The 14,078-nt window shown below is 33.6% G+C and overlaps 1 protein-coding gene across 3 annotated transcripts in view; it reads left to right on the top strand.

Moving 5' to 3' along the window:
* Positions 1-14,078, top strand: part of RTTN (rotatin) — a 185,632-nt gene that overhangs the window by 63,058 nt on the left and 108,496 nt on the right. For all 3 annotated transcript variants that reach the window (XM_037738129.1, XM_017527523.2, XM_037738130.1), the window contains 5 exons: positions 1,522-1,618; positions 2,254-2,322; positions 8,229-8,417; positions 9,030-9,269; positions 13,644-13,788. In XM_037738129.1, the coding sequence (XP_037594057.1) occupies positions 1,522-1,618; positions 2,254-2,322; positions 8,229-8,417; positions 9,030-9,269; positions 13,644-13,788 (740 nt within the window). The remainder of the gene's footprint in view (positions 1-1,521; positions 1,619-2,253; positions 2,323-8,228; positions 8,418-9,029; positions 9,270-13,643; positions 13,789-14,078) is intronic.

The following is a 14,078-nucleotide window of genomic DNA, read 5'->3' as shown; positions in this document are numbered from 1 at the left end:
GGGGCAAAGCAGCGGCGCTGGCCGGCACAGCCACGCTGGCCGAAACAGCCGCGCTGGCGACCGTGGATCACCTCTGCCCGGGAATTTCCTATTCTGTGGGCAATAAAAACGCGGCGTCCACTCACCCTCTGCGCTTTCACTGGGAGCTGCGATCCTGAGCTGTTCCTAAACGGCCATCTTGGATCCGGATCCGTATATTCAAATTTCTTAATCTGTGAATTGCCTATTTTCCTGTTGTATTTAATTTCTTTTCAGTGACTTGTAGGGTTTTTTATTATAAGATAGACACAATCTTTATACTTGATTTTATGTGATTAATATTTTCTTTCAAATTTCTACCCTTTTAAATGTATTTATTGTATCTTTAGCCTTAAATAAACAATATTTGATGGAAATATATAGAGCTTTTCTGTTATGGCAGTTGGGCAGTTTTTTTTATCATGTTCTAAAAGTAGAACTTTCTCTAGTTCCAAATTGAAAACATATGCTCCTATATTTTTCTGTGTTTCAAGTGTTGTTAAAAAAATTAAATTTTAAATCAGACAAATACATTGCTGTAATTTCTTATTTACTTGGAAATGTTATGGTTTATTGATATGAAATGTCTATTATAAGTCGATTTTTACATGTTCTCTGTTTCTTTACTTTTTGGTTTATTGCTATTTTTAATCATGCCAATTACATAAGGATGATTTTCTTTTCCTGCAGTTAGGAAAAATGTCTTCTCTCAAAACTTATTTCTTATTGCTGCTTCCCTGAATTTGCTGTCTATTATGTTGTTAGTCCTGTGCGATAAGTACATAATATGTCTTCGTTTAGAATTTCATAGGTTTCAAGCATTGAGAAATTGTAGCACTGAGATCGTTACAGAAGTGGAAACTGAGACTTAATGTTAAAGAACCTGACCAGGTCACTTAGCTAAGTAGTAAGCTAAGTAGTAAGTACTACTTAGCTAAGTGGTGGCGCCAGCATTGTTATGTCTGTTAGTTCAGAGCACTTCCCTTTTCCATCATCTTGTCATAGTAAGCAAACAGGAACCCAAATGACGACACAGCCCAAGCGTAACATTTTAAAGTCAAATCCAAGTTCTTTGATGACGTTTGTAGTAAAGGACAAAAATTATAAGATCTCTTGGTGAGAAAGTTTAGCTAGAATTACATGACTCAGCATAACCCTAGAGGGTGTATCAGTTTGTTTCTATACCTAAAGTAGGCAGTGTCTAGCGAGTGTATCTGTAGTGTGGTTCTTGGATCAGGAGCATCTGCATCCTCTGAGAACTTATTAGAAATGCACATCACAGGCTCTACCCTATGCCTATCCAATCAGAAACTGTTTTAACAAACCCTCCAGGTGATTCTTGTACATCCAAAAGTTTGAGATGAGAGTCTGGGTTTTAGTGATGTCACCTTATCTGGGTTAACATTGCATTTCTTTTCTCTTCAAATTAAGATATTTTAAATTTGAAGTTCATTCTTTATAGAAGTACAAATATTTCATAAAGTTGTGCTTCTTTTTATTCAGTTTCCTTAATATTTCATGAAGATTGTACTGTCGTGACTGAAGTTGGAGCACTATTTTGTCTTCTATTATTTGATGAAGTATCAAGAATGGATATGTGGTGAGATATAAGAATTTATAATTTTTTTACTCTTAATAACTATCTCAGCTATCTGATGCAGTCTTACAGCAATGCGTGGAAATTTCTGATTTACGAGGCTTATGCTTTCCATGCTAGACATATGTTATATGAATTTTGGTTTGAATAAGCAGTATTCAAAAGCTAATTGGCTCAAAATATCACTCTGAAATTTTATTTTTAAACATTATTAAGTATAAAATTTAAAATTATAGTGATTTTTGTCTTTAAATCTACATTTTTAGTGCATTCCTTCAACCATTTGTTTTTTTCTTAATATTTAATCATTTTTAAAAAACTGGAAAGATGTTTAGGACGATAGAATATGATTAGTACTGATCTTGAGCAGGATCCATGGGAGGAGACACACAAAGGTCACCTGCCAGTACCACTGCTGCATTACATGAATCATATTACATGGAATTTTTTTTTTTAAAGCCTAATTTACTCTCAGGAAGTAGCAAACATGTTGTTACTATACTAAATGATAGACTCAGTTGCAATGTTTGATTTCACTTGCAGTCAAGGAAGTGAGGTTAAGTTAAATTTGTTAGACAAAACTTGATCTACTCAGTTGTTTCTTTATTTTTGTTTTTTTGTTTTTTTTTATAAAATAGGTCTGTTAATCCTCCCAGTAAACCTTCTTTGCCATCAGACTTCAGTTTGCCTGTTTCAGTTTTTAGAAGGTAAAGAATTTATTTCTCTGATTTTCTTGAAGGATGAAATGTTGTTATAGAAAGGGAAATCAAAATCTATAGTTTCTCACAATTTTAATTTAGCATTTAAATCCATAACTTGGGCTTTCATGGTTCCTTCACGATGGTGCTTTGAAGATTTCCGTAAGTATATCTCCACGCCACCAATTTTTTATTTTGATATCATTCAAATTTACAGGAAAGTTGAAAGAACTATACAGTGCCTACCTATATGTCGTTCAGCCTAAGGTCATTAATTATTAACATATGAGTCTATTTGCTTTCTCTCTCCTAAGAAATAACTTTCAGACATAAATTTACCTCCTTCCTATATATTCCAGCATGAACATCCTCAAATTAAGGGCATTATTTTATATATCTGCTACAATGTGATCATATCTAACAACACTAAAAATAATTCTATAACATGATGTGGTTTCTCCAGTTATCTCCAAGTGTATATATCTTTTCATAATGCAATATCCAGTCAAGGTCCTGCATTGTGTTTGATTTTCATGTTTCTTTAGATTTTTTAAAAAAGTAAACTGTCTTAGTGACACATGGCATACATAAAGTACATAAAGTATGTAAGTCATAAGGGTACAGTCATTGAATTTTTCTGAGTAAACATACCTATTTATCTCATACAGATTAAGATATAGACTATTACTAACAGACCGGAAATGCTTTTTGTGCTTCCTCATTACCTTCTACCATCCCAAAATGTAATCTTATTTTAATTTCTATTGCTATACATTATTTTAGCTGGTTTTTGAACTTTAAAAATAGAGTGCACTATTATGTTGGCTTTTTGCTCAACTTGGAGAGATTTGTCCATGTTGTTGCATGAAGCAATAGTTGGTTCCTTTTCATTGCTGTGTAGTATTCTGTGTAAGAATATACAGCGCTTTCATTTACCATTCTATTTGTGGACATTTGATTTGTTTTCTGTTTTGGGCTATTAATATTATTATACTGCTAAGAACATTCTTGAACTTGTGCATTGTTGGAATATAGGATATTTATGTTTAGCTTTGGTAGATACTACCAAACAGTATTACAAAGTGGTTGTGCTGATTTACATTCCCACCAGCAGTGTAAAAGTACTGGCTGCCCCACATCCTCACCAGCCTTTGGTATTTTCATTACCAGTCTTAATGGTGTTTAGGTTTGGCTAAATAATAAAACTCACTGGACTGCAGTAGTCATGCTTTGAATGAGATCACATTTGTGGGTACTAGGAGCTGTCCTGGCTTAGAAGCCTCATGTCCCAAATAGATAATATGTTTTCTAGTAAGTGTGTTGTAGGCATAGTTTCCAGGTTGTTATAAGAGCCATAGCACTCAAGATTACTGAGAGCTGTGCCATCCCATCATGCGCTTATAGTTTATTCCTAGATGTCCCAGTCCAGATGTGAGGAGTCGTTTGCATCATAAGGAAAGCAGCTTAGTAAATTATTGACATTCCATACCTATCTGATTTTACTGGGTAAAGCGACAGAGAGAGTTAGCTCAAGATCACATTTGTCCATGAAGAGGAGAAAGGGTTTTATTACTTATTTACTCACAGTAATGTTGTCATTTTAAAAATTGTTGCCCATCTGTTGGAGGTATAGTGGTATCTTGGTGGTCATGATGTATTACCCTTTGCTTTTTATTATTTTCTTTTTTCTATGTTCTTCAGACTTAATTTGCTGTTTATTTTCTGACTTACTGGAGGATTGACCATTGATTATTAGCTGCTTTTCCATTTAAAGCTCTCAATGTTCCTAAGTATGGCTTTTGGTATATTCCACAAATTTGATATGCCATATTTTATTATTTAGTTCAAAATACTTTCTAATTTCATTGTGATTTTTTTTCTTTGATCCAAGGGTTGTTTAGTGTTATTGGGGGTAATTAGTGAAGATTTAGTGTATTAGGTTTTCTGGTTATTTTATTATTAATATTCAGCTTAATGTTGACATTAGAAAATATTTTCTGATTTTAATTCTTTGGAGTTTGTTGAATTTTACTTTATGGCCCAGCATATGGTCAGCTTTTACGAATGTTACATGTGTACTTGAAAATAATAAATAATGTATATATAGTAGTTGTTAGATACATTGTTCTATAAGTATCAAAATATATCAAGTTTATTGATAGTGTTCAGATTCTCCCTGTGTCTACTTTATAGTATGTGTGTGAAGTTCCTTCAGGTAGCAGAGAGGCATGTTAAAATCTCCACTATGACATTGTCAGTTCTGGCTATTTGTATTTTGAGGCTAATTTAGTTTGTATACATGCTTCTTGTGGGTTGTCTCTATTATTATGAAATTACCTCTTTATTTCTAGCAGTGCTTCATTATATAGAATTCACTTTACCTGTTATTACTATAGCTTTACCAGCTTTTATTTGGCTAGTGGTTAGCATGATTTGTATTTTCCCATCCTTGTAGTTTTAGCTGTTCTGTGTCCTTAAATTTAAGTTTTTTTTTTTTTTTAAGAAGTACGATTTTGGTCCAATTTGACAATATTTACAGTTTAGATGGAATATTTTAATGCATTTTACATTTACTGGGATTACTGATTTTTTGAATACAGATTATTAGCTTGCTATTTTCTATTTGTCCAATGTGGTGTTTTTCTTTCTTTTTTCTCTCTGGCTTTTCTTAATTAATCTTTAAAATTAGTCCAGTTTTTTCAGCTGTTAACTTGTAGTTATACATATATTAAGTATTCTATTCTGCTCTATTCTATTCTATTCTATTCTAGTCATTTGTAGCGATTGGGATCTTGCTTTGTTGCCCAGGTTAGTTTTGAACTCCTAGCTTCAAACAATTCTCCCACCTCAGCCTCCCAAAAGTGTTGGGATTACAGGTATGAGTCACCGTGCCCAGCCAAGTATTCTTCTATATACATTATTTCTATATATTCTTTTATATAGATGATTATTATTTTATAATCAAGACATTATAATTTACTTCCTTGACTGCAAGCTAGTATTTTTTACCACATTCCAGGCAATGCAAGGACCTTAGATTGCATTAACTCCATTTATTTGCTCTTCTTTTTTTCTCCTATTTAAATTCTATATGTATTTTAGATTTTAGAAGATTTTATTATCATTATTTTATGCAATAAATACTCATTTAGATTTGTATGTATACCTTGGTCATTTCTGTTATCTTTTATTCCTTTTTTGGTTTTTCTGCCTCCATCTGAGAATTTTTTTTTTTGAAGAGGTTTTTATTATTTAATGTAGTACACTTACATTAGCAATGATTTTTGCCCAGTTTTCTTTTTAATCTAAACCTTTTTTCTGTTTTAAACAATGTTTTCACTAGGCATAGAATTCTAGGTTGGCAGTTGGAGTCCATTTTTGGTTGGAACGTTGGCTGTCCGTTTTATTGTTGCTTCTTTGAAGGAACTGTGTTCCCCATTCCTTTAGGAGTTCCTTCATCTGTATTCCACAGCACTTTGCTTGCTTATTTATTTGGAGGAATTTATTTTTATGGATATACAATATTACATATTTATGGAGTACATGTGACATTTTGATATAAACTTATAACGTATAATGATAAAATCAGTAATTAAGATGTCCATCACCTCTAACATTTATCGATTCTCTGTATTAGGAACATTTCAGATCTGCTCTTATAGTTATTTTGAAATATACAACAAATTACTATTAAGTATTGTTACCCCATTGTGCTACTGAACACTAGATCTTATTCCTTCTATTCCTTCTATGTAAATTTTTATGTACCCGTTGCCATCCCTTCTTGATTCCGCTCTTCCCCACCACTCTTTACAGCCTGTGGTAATCATCATTCTACTCTTCATCTCCATGAGCTCAATTTTTTTTTTTTTTAAGCTCTCGCATATAAAGAAGAACATGTGATATTTGTTTTTCTGTGCCTGGATTATTTCAGTTAACATAATGACTTCCACTTCCATCCATCCATGTTGTTGCATATGACAGGATTTCATTCTTTTTTATGTCGGAATCATATTCCATTGTGTATGTATACCACATTTTTTTAATCTGTTCACCTCTTGATGGACTCTTAGGTAGATTCCATATCTTGGTTATTGTGAATAGTGCTGCAATAAACATGGGAATGTAAATATCCCTTTGACATACTGATTTTCTATCTTTTGGATATATACCCAGCAGTGGGATTGCTGGATCATATGTAGGTTCTGTTTTTAGTTTTTTTTGAGGAACTCCATACTGTTTCCAATAGTGGCTGTACTAATTTGCATTTCCACTAACAGTGTATGAGCATTCTCCTTCCTCCACATCCTTGCCAGCATCTGTTAGTTTTTTGTCTTTTTGATAAAAGCCTTTTCAATCAGGGTGAGATGATATTTCATTGTAGTTCATCAGTATTTCTCTGATGATTGGTAATGTTGAACATTTTTTCATATAGCTGTTGGTCATTTATATGTCTTCGTTTAAGGAGTGTCTGTTCAGATCTTTTGCCTGGTTTTTAATTGGATTATTATAATTTTGCGTTAGTTGTTAAAATTCATTATATATTTTGGTTGTTAATCTCTTGTCAGTTGAATAGTTTGCAAATATTTTTTCTTAGTCTATAAGGGACTCTTCACTTTGTTGACTGTTTCCTTTGCTATGCAGAAGCTTTTTAGCTTGATGTGTTTATTTTTGCTTTGCTTTTCTGTTTATTTTGTTATTTGCTTGCCATTTGTTTATTTTTGCTTTGCTTGCCTGTGTTTTTGAGGTGTTACTCAATAAATCTTTGCCCAGGCCAATGTCCTGACACATTTCTCTAATGTTTTCTTCTAGTAGTTTCATGGTTTCAGGTCTCACATTTAAGTCTGTAATTCATTTTGATTTGATTTTTGTATGTGGTGAGAGATAGAGGTCTAGTTTTATTTTTCTGCCAGTTTTCTGAGTACCCTTTGTTGAAGAGATGGTTCTTTCCCCAAAGTATGTTCTTGGTGCTTTTGTTGAAAGTTGACTAAATGTGTGGATTTATTTTTGGGTTCTTTATTCTGTTTCATTGGTCTATGTGTCTGCTTTCATGCTAGTATCGTGCTGTTTTGGTTACTGTAGCTTTGTAGCATAATTCAAAGTTAGGCAGTGTGATGGCTCCATCTTTGTTCTTTTTGCTCAGGATTCTTTTGGCTATTTAGGATCATGTTTTGTTCGATACACATTTTAAAAATTTCTTTTTGTTCCTTCTAGGATGCAAATTTACATGCATGTTAGATTATTTCGCCATGTTAAAGGAAAAACGAGACAAAATATACATGCATGTGTCTTTATGATAGAACAAAATTAACTTTGGTTTAAGAGATATTGCTTTTGAATCTGTTTCTATTTCTAAACATATATCTTGGTTCTTGCTGAATTTATTGATGATGAAATTGTGTTCTCAAGTGAAAATACTAAGTTTGAATTCAGTCCCTTAGTGACCTCTGTGATCATAGGCAATTCATTTGTCAGCTTTAAGCCTCATTTTGATCATTTGTAAAATAGGTATTATAGTGCCATATGTGTAACTGTGAATGAATGATACATAATAAGCAGTGTTTGGCATAAAGTAGATACCAGTGTTTTAGCTGAACACCTTTTATGTTGGGTTCACTATATTCATGGGCCCTGACTTCAAGGAGCTTTAGTTATCTCCACAACAACTGTAATATAGCATAGAATGGGGTATGTTCTCAAGAAAGGGTTTAAGTATTCTGGGGAATTTAGAGGAGATGGAAAGATTAATCGAAATACTGTATAAACTATGATAACTATTTAAAATAGGGACTAAGAGAAATCTTTGCATTATTGTGGGTTGGGAGGCATTGAACTAGCCCTCATTTGTGGCTCATCTTTTTGAGTAGCATATTTAAGAATTTGTAAGTTTGTAATTGTTTTTACATTTCCTTTAGGTATCATCTACCTGTTCATGTAATCGGACACCATGCTGTGAGTCCTTACTCCATAGTTTTGCCTTTATCTGCTGATTGTTTGGCCTTGAAGCCGGTGTCAGATATGCTGAGAATAGCTTGGAACCTGTCATGGTATCATGGGAGTGATAATCTGTTGAAGCAAATGAACTCTGAAACTAAAACACAAGAGTAAGCTCTCATATTAGTTGAAAAAGTATTTGCAATTAATTAATTGTAATTAATTAGTTAGGTTTTACTTTTTCCTTAGGTCCAGTAACTTTTCCCTTGATGTCATCTGATTCTGCCTTTTAACAGTTGTAATTTTTACTTTTAAAAAGATTGCATGTATTTATTACTTTTCATAATCTATCATAAAAGAAAATTTTAAATGAAAAAACATTTTACTGTGTGCTTTTTTAGAGATTATTTAAAGTCTGATTTGTTCATAGATGTGAATCACTGGGAAAAGGGTTCTGGTTTAGAATAAAATCTCAGTAAGTATATGCATGAGTGTCATTACTGTGATGGTGATTACTTTTGAGTATCTTAATATTCTAATCTGTCAGTCTTATGTGAATAAAAAATTTTTTTAAGGAGGAAAAGTCAGTACAAACATTTGGGATGCCAATGTAAAATTCTAATATTGACAGAGATGTATCAGTTTTCTTTTGGCTATAAGTCAATCTTTTATTAAAAGAAAATGAAGATAAAACAACTTTTGGGAGAGTTTATAATAGAAATAAATGTGAGCTTTTATTTAAATAGTTTTATGTTCCTCTTTCTTTTTTTCTTTTTGTCTAGATTTTTGGATACATTGAAGTTATCTGCAGAGGACATCCTCACTCTGAAGATAACACACATGGCTAGTGGGCTGCAGGACTGCCTCCATTCCATTGTTCAGGCTGCAACCCACAGAGAAGTTAGGGCTGCTGTCACTAGGATGAGTTTTTATCTTCTGAATGACAGATTGTCATTAAAGGGTGGCCCTGGTTCGTGTGGGGCTACCTTGAAGTCCCTGGCTTGGCACAACACGCTGAACAGGTCAGTGTGAGGTCAAGGCTGCTAGTTTCAAAGACCTGGATTGTATTGTATTGTGTTCACCTCCAATTCTTTGAAGATAAGAGTCTATGCCCTTACTTTTGCTATATAGAAAAACTCCAGGATTTTTATCATCTGTAATAGCCAAAGATAAATTTTAATTTAGTCATTGCATTGTTGAGGGGATTATTAATAAACTTACAACAATTTATTATCCTTAGAAAACTTTACCTCACAAAAGTAAATAATTAGGATAAGACATGGATGAAACAAATTGAATGTTTATTTCTATCCATATTATAAATGAGTTGAGACATCAGTGAATTAATAGGTTTGGTACACCTGCCACAGGCTGTTTTGTTTTGTTTTGCTTTTGTTTTGTTCTTAGGTAAATTGTATCATTTTTCTTTTTACTCCGAATTTCACAAAGTTGATTGCCATGTGGAAGTTCTTTATAGCAGTTATTGAGAAGGCTCTAGCTTGTCAGTTTAACATGCTTAGATCATAGCAGATGGCTGCATTTGCTGATTATTTTAACAGTCCAACATTAATTTATGTGAATGTTTTTATATGTATATGCTAAGACACAAACATACTGTTATAGTCTAGTATCATTTTGGAAACTTATTTTAAGAAAATAGGTGATAGTCATGATTTAGTAGGATTACAAGTTGTTAGAGGTATGTAGAATCTTCTTTCAACTAGCTTTTGTTGTTTTGCCTGTTTAATGTCTCTCTACACCTTTCCTAGTAAAAGTCCTATTGCTACTGTTTTTCACCATTTTTTACTGAACTATAGAATGACTAGCGAATTGGTTTTTCTGCTTTTAACCTTATGCCACTCATTTATGTTGCGTTCTGAATGATCCTTCTAAAATACATGTCACCTGTGGATTCTTCTCCATGGTGTGCTAGATATTAATAGAAGTCAAATCCCTTTGCATGCTGTAGAAAGTTCTTTTTGATCCGCCACTTGCCTACCTTTTCAGTTTCATTTTCCATGTCTCTAACATACATTGTGTTTCTATGAAGTACAAATATTGGGGTTTTAGGAAACTGCTGGATATTTTAGGGCATAAACTTCCATTTTATACCCCCTCGCTTTTACATAGTTAACTCCCTGGCTGCTTTGTGAATATTTACTCCTCCTTCAGCTCCAAGGTCTTCTTCCTCTGTAACGTATGTGGAATTGTAGTTACCATAATTGTCATGTGGTTTTCCTGCATTACTTCTACAGTGGTTTAAATATTTGCCTCCTTATATGCCTTGGGTTTATTATATTCCTTTTTATATCCCTCACCTATGGCATAAGTCATAGTATACAGTTGACTCCTAATAAATGTAGAATGGATGAGTTGGAGAGACCTTAGAGCTCATTTAGTCCAGCTGTGTACTTGGTGAATTCCCTTCTGTGTATCCCTGTCAAGTGGCCATGTGGCCTCAGCATGAATACCTCCTTTGAAGGATACTCATTCTGTTTCTGTGCTGTGATTATTAGTGAGTTTTTTGCTCTTTTGAACTGTACCTGGTCATTTCTACCTATTATTCTGTCCTTTAAACTCCTAGAATAAATACTGTCTTCATATGTGACAACTCTTCATTTAAACATAACCATAATTTCTTCTCTGTTCCCCCCACCCTGCTTTAAATGGTTTGGTTTTTTAGATATACTTTAAAAGCCACAGTGTCCAGACTTCTCATTTGTTTATGCCATTTTACAAGGGTATTGTGTTTCTTAGGACTCTCCCTGAGATCCGGACATGATGACTTACATAGGGTGTGGTACTGTGGCATGGGGTGAACAGGAAGAAAGGGGCTACTGTCTATCTTTTCCTGCTGCTTTTCCATCATTCAGCGAACATTTATTGATCACTTACGAGGTGTCACTCTTGTAGGAAATATAGCAGTCAGCAAAATTGATAGGGTCCTGCTTTCATGGAACGTGCAATTAAGACAGCTAAGAGTATAATCAAAAGTAGGAATGCTTCTAAGCAGACTATTATGAAACTCTGTTAGAGGAGTACCTTATCCCTTCAGTAGACAGAAAGTGGCTCAGAGAATGAAGCTTAAGCCAAGGCATAACAGGTAGAAGGATGTTAAAAGTCTATGGGATTGGAAGCAAAAAAGATGCCAGGCTCACAGAGAAACAAATACCACATGATCTCTCTTATATATGCAATCTAAAAAAGTCCGATTCATAGAAGTAGAGAGTAGAATTGTTACCAGAGGCAAGTGGCAGGGGATGTGGGTAGAGTAAGGGGAGGAGAAATGAAGAAAGGGTAGAGAAATGTTGCTGAAAGGGTCCAAAATTGCAGTTAGACAAGAGGAGTAAGTTCTGGTGATCTATTACAGCATAATGACTCTAGTTAATAATAATAATAATAATAATAATAATGTATATTTCAAAATAGCTAAAAGAATGGATGTTAAAGGTTCTCACCACAAAAAAAAAATATTTGCGGTGGTGGGTATGTTAATTAGCCTGATTCTGTCATTCCACAACGTATAAATGTGTCAGAACACCGCATTGTACCCTAAGGATATATACAATTATTATTTCTTTAAAATAAGTGGGATATAGTTTGGTGCATGTTATGTGGCAGAAATTTGATACTTTGAATCCATAAATGGGCCGGGCATGGTCGTGCATGCCTGTAGTCCCAGCACTTTGGGAGGCCAACGTAGGACAATCACCTGAGGTCAGGAGTTTGAGACCAGCCCGGTCAACATGGTGAAACCCTGTCTCTACGAAAAATGTAAAAAATAGCTGGGCGTAGTGGTTCGTACCTGTAATCCCAGCTACTCAGGAGGTTGAGGCAGGAGAAGCACTTGAGCCTGGGAGGTGGAGGTTATAGTCAGCCGAGATTGCGCCATTGCACTCCAGCATGGGCAACAAGAGTGAAACTCTGTCTCAAAAAAAAAAAAAAGTCCATAAATGAATAACCACTTATGGACTGTATTATTTCTTCTCTAGAGTAAAATGCCATATTCAACAAATATTATAAAAATTAAATTAAAAAAATGTGCCAAAGGGATAAGACCCCGAGTTAGGAAAGAGTGTCTTGTGTCTTCAGGAGTCATTAAAAAGAGGATAGTACCCTGGGATTTAAAGGATATGAGGGTGGATATAAAATGGGATTACAGAGGTGATATTTTAATGTTAACAATGGATATCATGGAAGACTTCTTATAAACCTCATGATTGTTAAATCATAGCTCTTCTAAAGATCTGTGGTTGTTAAATTCATCTGTTGATTCCATTCTTTCAGAGTATTTTTCTAATCCCAGTTTTTATAATCTTACACTTGCTGTCCTACTCAGCTGAATGTCATTTTGGGGATGTGGGAATTTTAAATAAAAAATAATAATGAGACAAACACGACATTACTAAGAAATACAGCATTTATATATCCCTGGTGTTGGACTGCTTAGTCTAGGATTCATGTTTTAAAACTTGCTAGCTGTGTGACTCTGAAGAAACGACTTAACCATATTTTTGCTTGAGTCTTCTTGTCTTTGAAATAGAGGTACCCACTTCATACTGTTGTTGTTAAGTTTGATAAAAATCCTGCTATTAGACCATAGGCTTGCACAAGGTTGGTGCTCAATAAATGCTGCATATTATGATTAGTATTATTGTCACTCTTATTAACATTTTGATGCAATTGCTTTAGATTTATAAAAAAAAAAAAATTAGAGATAAAATTGAATCTCATTGTATCTCTTCCTGATTGCCTTTTTAAAAAACGATTTTCCAGACTGTTCCCTTTTAAATAAAAGTTTGTCTATTAATCTTTCAGCTCACTTATACCAGCTTTTTTTTTTCTTAAAAGAAATCTCAGAAAATTGGCTGATATCCTTTAACTCCAAACTTACACAGAAATTTCATGCTAGGTCTACCTTCGGTGTTTCCCTTGCCTGTTAAAACTCTGGTAGCATCCTTGCAGGACCTTTTTTCTCTCACTTCATTACCTTATTCTCTTGTAGCACTGTTTTGAAGTACTAATTCTTCTTATCAGTGGAATATGGCATTCCCATTATGAAAAAGCAAGTTTCATTGGACAGTTAGAGGAAGTATATATCTCCTTGGTATTTTTTGGTACTTTTTCTGAATTTGTTATTTTTCCTCTTCTGATACTTGTCACTTCTAGTTATTTTAGTTAGTTACTTGTCCGCATGTTTTTTCCCACTATAAGCTCAGGTTTTTGAAGGCAGATACGCAGTTTGTTTCAACTTTGCATTTTTCAAAGCATTTAAAACAGTATCTCATAAAATAGCATCCTCACAAGACACTTGTTAAAACCACATATCCATGATAAACAGTGGTAATATGTATTTTAAAGAACTGGAAACCATGATTATTGTCTTTTCATTATAGGTTTTTACAAGTGCTTCCTGCTTCCACTGAAGATGAGAAACTGCTAATAGATATCATACATTTTTTAAATAAATTAATAAAAGAACAAAGAAAAAATTCTTCATTGGAACTTCTAAACTGGATTCTAGAATTACTTCTTAAACATGTAAGTGTTGTTAAAGAATTTGGATTTTAAATTTGAGAAGAAGTTTATTTGTAGAAATCATTAACATTATATTATGGAAAAGGATAATTTTTATATTACCTGTGCTTGGTAAAGTAGTCCTCATGTAATGAATGGCTCATAACACCATGGCTTTCCTGATATGATTGTGAATGTGTTTGTTAAAATTCGATACAAAGAATGGGACCTACAGTCTTCGTATTTAATAAAACCTGTTCTGCATATAAACTTTCTGCTTCAACTGTATTTTTTTCTTTCGTTTTTTTTTTTTT

The sequence above is a fragment of the Cebus imitator genome, unplaced genomic scaffold, assembly GCF_001604975.1.
Source record: "Cebus imitator isolate Cc_AM_T3 unplaced genomic scaffold, Cebus_imitator-1.0 Scaffold49, whole genome shotgun sequence".
NCBI lineage: Eukaryota > Metazoa > Chordata > Mammalia > Primates > Cebidae > Cebus > Cebus imitator.
The sequence above is the reverse complement of the archived record's forward strand: the minus strand, read 5'-3'. Positions and strand labels throughout refer to the sequence as shown.